At 35.7% G+C, this 6991-nt stretch overlaps 1 protein-coding gene and 1 long non-coding RNA gene across 2 annotated transcripts; one reads left to right on the forward strand and one right to left on the reverse strand.

The window, feature by feature from the left end:
- Positions 1-1499: 1499 nt before the first annotated feature.
- Positions 1500-1862, forward strand: LOC127161790 (histone H4-like). Its single transcript, XM_051104534.1, has one exon. It carries the CDS (start codon positions 1500-1502, stop codon positions 1860-1862), a length of 363 nt encoding a protein of 120 aa, XP_050960491.1.
- A 3233-nt stretch (positions 1863-5095) lies between these two features.
- Positions 5096-6199, reverse strand: LOC127161789 (uncharacterized). The gene is made up of 2 exons (XR_007827175.1): positions 5957-6199; positions 5096-5741 (listed from the first exon to the last, which is right to left on the reverse strand). It is a non-coding gene; the product is annotated as an uncharacterized LOC127161789 (long non-coding RNA).
- Between the last annotated feature and the right edge of the window lie 792 nt (positions 6200-6991).

Here is a 6991-nt window from a genome sequence, read left to right on the forward strand (position 1 = left end):
TGTCCCGGGAACATTTTTTTTTTCTTCCACAACTATTTTTTTTTTTTTTTTCATTTTTGAATTGAACTGAACTACATCACACAACTGAACCGTGTTGAACTAAAATACATTACACAGCATTTGAACTGAACTCAACTACATCACACAACTGAATTGAATTTAAGTGTTATAGATATTTTTATTGTATTGTGTGTGTGTGTGTGTGTGTTATGACATAATATGTGATTGTTTATTTTGTTTATTTTGAGTTTTTTTTTCTCTCGCCTGTAAAAAAAAAACAAAAAGAAAAGTTAAATCAGACAAATTATCAGCTTTAATAGGACATCAAATACAAGTGGATCCACTGTATAAAAATAATTAACTTATTATTATTTATTAGTTTATTATTTATAACTATTTATAATTATTAAAAAACAAAAGAAAACTAATAGAAAAAGATTTCTCTTTTATAACATTTACAAGACTTTTCTTAAACAACTTGTCTGTATAATATTGATTGCCTTTTAGTAAAGTGCCGGCTTTTATACTAAAGATCTGGTCTCCAGTCTGATTTTATGTTTGTTCCCCCACTCCTTGAGAACCTAGATCTGGTCCAGTAGTGAAAGTGACGCGTTTGAGTACGCGGGTGCTACAATAAACAACTTATAATAAGGTATGCATCTTTACTCTTAGATTTACTTTTGAGAATTTGATGTCATGCATTGATTATCTCTGAATTGACATATATTTACCTGACTGATAATACATTGTTACATTTGAATTGATCCTGTTTACTCTGAAATGATTGACTCCAGTAGATCATGTTGTAACCTTGTTAACTCATATCTGCACCTGGTTAGTAACGGGATAAAGTCAAGTTAAGTTGGAGCATGGGGTACGCTAAATGAGATTTTACAGATCTGGCTAACACTTGCCGTTAGTTCAGTACGTCTACTGTGAAGGCCAAAAGGAAATTTCCATTTATGTCAACTGGATGTTGTTCGTCCAACCTAACTTTGGGTGGATAATATTTCTCAACCAAACATGGGAAACCATGGCATGACTACACCAAAACTATTGTCAGAGAAAGTAAGGTTGGTCAGCTTATATCTACAATTGTGGTCATGACCCCTGACTAGAGATAATGTTGCATTTTCTCCTTTCAGGTTGCACCGGGGGCCCTAATGGTCTGGCCTAAACATACAAATGAGACGATATCAATTCCAGATCAACCTGACCATCTTTCTGTCCCCTTACCTTTTCATCCTCTTTCTCCTCCTCTCTAACATTCTGATCAATAAACTACTCATTAACAGATTTGGTTGAGGTGTGGTTCTTGCTCGTGACTGTAATATTGGAACAGAATATGAGTGGTGTGCTCGAATTAGACGTAACGATGACGTTTAGTAGAAACGCCCATGATTGTGGTTTCACCTAGGTCCTTTAGTTAAGTATAAGCTCCCCTTCTTCACTGAGTTTGTTAAATCTTAGTTAGCGAAACTATAAAAGTAACTACTGTGATGTCTGGAAGAGGAAAATGTGGTAAAGGTCTTGGTAAAGGAGGCGCTAAGCGTCACCGAAAAGTTCTTCGCGATAACATTCAGGGAATCACTAAACCAGCAATTCGTCGTCTTGCTCGTCGTGGCGGTGTCAAGCGTATTTCCGGGTTGATCTATGAGGAGACCCGCGGTGTGTTGAAGGTGTTTCTGGAGAACGTTATTCGTGATGCTGTGACTTACACTGAACACGCTAAAAGAAAGACCGTTACCGCCATGGATGTTGTATATGCTCTGAAACGACAGGGACGCACTCTGTATGGTTTCGGAGGTTACGTTATTTCTGGAAACAAAAACGAAAACGCAAACTCCAACAGCTCTTTTTAAGAACCACCCATCCTTTCGCACAAAGAACAAGTTTATGAATGTTGTTGTAGGTAGATATTTGTTTAATAAACGCAATGTGTATATCACTTTAAGTTATTGCAGTCATTGGTCAAGCTTAATCAGTTTGCAGTTAACCAAGATGTTAATATGTATTATTATTGTAATATTAATTAAACATGGAAATAAAACTGAGTAATCAACTCCGAGGTTATTATATTGTAATAATATATTTTACCAAAAAAAAAAAAAAAAAACGGGAAAATCAAACAAAGAAACTGAAACGGATGGGGGATGGTAATCGTCAAGCATGAGACGGTGGGAGGGATTTTCGTTTTGAAGACTCTGACTGGTTTTATTGTGGCCAATGAAATCATTGTGTGGGTTGGTCCATGGAGATACAGCAATCACAGACTGCCGTTTTCCCTTTTAAAATTAGCATAGAGCAGTACATAAAAGCCCAAGTATTATAGCAAGAAAACTTCTTATTGAATAATAAAGGTTTTAATAAAACAATGCCATTAGCAGTAACCCCACCATGGGTATTTCCTTTAGTTTCTGTTGATTTAAATTTACTTGACAGAAGTAGGGATTATAGAAATATAGCTAATATGTCAGGGATAATAGAAGCAATTTATATACTGGATATACTGCAATTTATACAGATGGTTCTAAGAGTTTGGATACAGGAAAGACATGTTTTGGTGTTTTTGTACCAGAATTAGGGATTTCAATAAAGAAAAGAACTACAGATCACTTGGCAATATACAGCAGAATTGATGGCTATAATTGCTGCTCTGTACTGGATAGAGAAAAGTGTCTTGAAGAAAGTAATTATATGTTCAGACTCCAGCTCAGCATTGATTTCAATTAAATCATTATCATCAAAGAATAGGCAGAACTGCATATATGAAATATATGAGATTTTATTTAGACTCCAGAGAGTAAATGCGGTAATAGTGTTCATGTGGGTTCCAGCTCACATAGGAGTTAAAGGAAATTAAACTGCAGATGTTTTAGCTAAAGAAGCATGTAATCTAGATGAGATTATGGGAATCCTGTATAATAAATCTGAAGCAAAAGTAAGAGTTAAAAATAGCATAATAAAGGAATGGCAATATAACTGGGACAGGGAAGTAACGGGCAGACATTATTATATAATTCAGGAGAAAGTAGGAAATAGGAGGGTATGTAAAGGGAATAATAAAGCTGAAGGTATAATTACGCGATTGAAAATGGGACACACAGGGTTAAATAAAACATTACACCTAATAGAGAAACACCCAACTGGCTTATGTGATGACATACTATGTCATTGCCAAAAGTACATTACGGAAAGAGACAATATTAAAGAAAGAAATTAGGGAGCAAAGTTCTATAGGAATTAGTGTTACAGACATACTTAATGGGCAAAACAATGAAAGTGTATTAAATTATTTGAGAATAACTGGCTTAATTAATAGAATCTAAGTGTGTGTTGGTTTAAAAACGATTTTTTATTTTTATTTTATTATTATTATCTGGGAAGTAGTTGACTCAGGCCCATACTCCAGTACAGTAGGTGGCGGTAATGCACCTTAACGTTAGATGCCAGCCGCCATGAAAACAGCAAAGAAGAAGAAGAACAAAACTCATTCAACTTTTTGAAGTTGTGAATGGCTCATCATGTCCGAACCAGTAAAATCTGCGCCCAAAAAAGGCCGTCACCAAGACCGCCAGTAAGGGAGGAAAGAAGCGCAAGAGATCCAGGAAGGAGAGTTATGCTATTTACGTGTACAAAGTCCTGAAGCAGGTTCATCCTGATACTGGAATTTCTTCCAAGGCGATGGGAATCATGAACTCTTTCGTCAACGACATCTTCGAGCGCATCGCCGGTGAATCGTCTCGTCTCGCTCACTACAACAAGCTCCACCATCACATCGAGAGAGATCCAGACCGCCGTGCGTCTGCTGCTGCCCGGTGAACTGGCCAAACACGCCGTGTCTGAGGACACAAAGGCTGTGACCAAATACACCAGTTCAAAGTAAAGTCTCATCTTGTGATCAGCGAACCCGAAGGCTCTTTTTTTTTTAAGAGCCAACCATGTTATTTTTAAAAGAGCTTGCTACTATCTCTGTTTAATTGTTACTTAGAATACTTGTAAATGGTTTGTTGTTGTTGTTGTTGTTGTTGTTTTTTTGTTTTTGTTTTTTTATTTTTATTTATTTATTTTGTAGGGATAGTTTATTAAAGATTTTAACAGTCCAAAACATATATTATATTTAGTCCAAAACTGATCATTTATTATATTTTATATACATAATTGGTTTCTTATTTACTATGTCAGGTTATAGATCATAGTGTGAAATGAGTTTGAAGCTCAAATACTGATTTGGTTCAGATGCTGATGTTTATATGAATATGATTCTGAGATGTAAATATCAGTTGTCACTCTGTGTCTCCCAGTGTCTTAATTAAATTATTTTTAATTGCTTAGTTTTATGATCAAAGCTCTATTATTAAAACAATACACAATACAATGGTTGAGAAGTGAACAAATAAAAAATATTATGTTCACATAATCAGATAAGTTGCTTCAGTTCAGCAAATGCTGGAACAATATAATTTTACTTTTTGTACTAAAACTCCTCTCTCAAAATAAATAAAGTCAAAATAAAATTGTTTAATATAAAAAAGAGCATCATAAACAAAATGCATGTTGTTAAGATGTCATTTGACATTATTAGTAATGAAATTATTAGTTTTTAGTAGTATTTAAAACATAGAAGTTGCTCAGTCTTGTCTCTTTATTAAAGTGGCATAATGAACCTCTAAAATGTATTTTCATTTAACTGTTTTGTTTATCCAGTGTCTTTAAAAGGCAACTTTCAATAGTTTGCAGCAAATTTGACTGACACATTAAGAAAAACTTTTTGAGTCTGGAGGCCTTTTTGTGTGGGGTTTGCTTGTTCTCCATGTGTCAGTTTGGTTTCTCCCACACTCTGATATACAGCACAGGTGAATTAGAGACACTAAATTGTCTATATGAGTGTGAATGTGTGTCTGTTAGTCTTGTGATGGACTGGCCATGACCAGAGTGTTTCCCAGCCTTCAGCCTGAGACTCCAGCATCCTGTGACCCTACATGTGGTTTAGAGAATGGATGAAATATCAGTTTGAAGTTTATTCCTCTTGTAGGGGAATTTACAGTTAAAACCCAAGGACCAGATATGATGAACAAAGACCAGGAGTCAGAGATGCAATCAACTGAAGAAAAATTTACTGAAGAAAAATAGTTTGCAGTTTCATCAGCAGAAGTCAGCTTCAACACTCTCGATGGAGTTCATAGGCCGCTCTGCGTACACTCTCAATACAACAGCAATTATACTCTAACAGTCACTAACTACATCATTACTTAGATAAAAAGGCTTCTGGTTGGATGAAACATAAACTCCACTCATGGACATATAGTTTGAACCATATCTCCGGTGATTATTAGGTGACAACCGAGATCTGGTCTTAGGATCGATGTGGTCCACCGAGAGCATATATCAGCACTTCTTGCGTCACATTGTCTGACGACGTCCATTCTGTCCTGGAGTCAGTTATTCACACACATAGAGAGTACACAATTCCTTCAAGGTTGAGTGGTTCAGATTTGTTCTCTTATCAGGTATTTTCCAAAGCATAGAGATAATGAGTGCAGTTTCTCAGAGAGAAACTCAGCTAACTACTAAGATATTATAAATATATAACTTTACTAAATAAACTAAAATCTAAGAGGTTAAATACTTAACTTGATCAATGACCACTCAAAAGGATATATACTGAAGCAGAAGTTGATCTGGGATTCCACTCCTTCACTCTGTTACAGCATACTGAATTTGGCCTTCAGCAGATGTAACTGTGAAACACACAAAAAACATTTATTTATTTTCACATGTTCATTTCATTCTGACACTTTTTGTTTAGCTTCCACTACAGTTATTGCTTATGAACCATCTGTTGTAAATATTGATATATAACACACAAAAAGACAGAGAGTAAAGTCATGTCTGTCAATGAATGTGAATAGTTTGTGGAAAAGAGACTCAGAGAGACAGAAGACAGAAGTTTTACCTCTCGCTCTGTAGCATTTGAACAGCAGCACGACTGTAGACAGCAGATACGGACAAGCTGCCAGAAGAAAACTGAGGATGTTGAAGACAAAAATCTGACCTGAACCTGACAATGAAAAACAGAAACACAAGCACATTATTGAGCAACATTATAGAGGCCCTAAATACTTTCAAACTGTTTTGAGAATGAACACAAAAGCACTGAAATATATAATCTCATCTATAATGTCCCTTTAGCTCTGTATTAAGGGAATAGTTTACCCCACAAAACATAAACTAAACTAAAACAAAATAGGTCCATCATTAGTGAATCACTACACAGGAACAAATGACTAATGCACTATTAACATTCTAGTAACTACTATTGACTAACAAGAAACTCTGATTAACAAATCAGTAAGTCATAGCACTCAGTTGACCATAGTAGTTCACTATTAGCTAAACAGTAACTACTATTTTTTTTTATATCTCCCAGAGAACTATGTAGGCCAGATTTGGTTTGTGGTTTGTATTTATATATATATATATATATATATATATATATATATAAAAAGTAAAGTAAAAGTAAAATTACAGACCACCAAGGGTTAATAATAATATTACTATTGGTATTTTATATTAAAAATTGGCACATTATCTTATCCACTACAATGTTTACTAGTGTTGGGTTCGAGTCCACCTAAGTCGAGTCAGAGTCTTTTACCAATCGAGTCCGAGACAAGTCCGAGTCCAAAATGTGCCGAGTCGGACTCAAGTCCGAGTCCTAAAGGGCCGAGTCCGAATCGAGTCCGTCCGAGTCCAAGGAAACACTACTGTTTGTCAGTATCTTAACATTGTTTTAATCCAGGGGTGCCCAAACTCGGTCCTGGAGGGAGGTGTCATACAGATTTTAGCTCCAGCCCCAATTAAACACACCTGAATCAGTTAATCAAGCCTATACACCCCTGGCAGGTGTGTTGAGGCAAGTTGAAGCTAAACCAAGGACCAGGACTGAGTTTGGGCACCCCTGTTTTTAACCTTTACAACTAGAAAAATG

This window comes from Labeo rohita, unplaced genomic scaffold (genome assembly GCF_022985175.1).
Source record: "Labeo rohita strain BAU-BD-2019 unplaced genomic scaffold, IGBB_LRoh.1.0 scaffold_733, whole genome shotgun sequence".
Taxonomy (NCBI): domain Eukaryota; kingdom Metazoa; phylum Chordata; class Actinopteri; order Cypriniformes; family Cyprinidae; genus Labeo; species Labeo rohita.

Excerpts from the sequence above, each read along its gene's own strand:
- LOC127161790 (XM_051104534.1), top strand. The coding sequence starts at position 1,500 with ATGTCTGGAAGAGGAAAATGTGGTAAAGGTCTTGGTAAAGGAGGCGCT.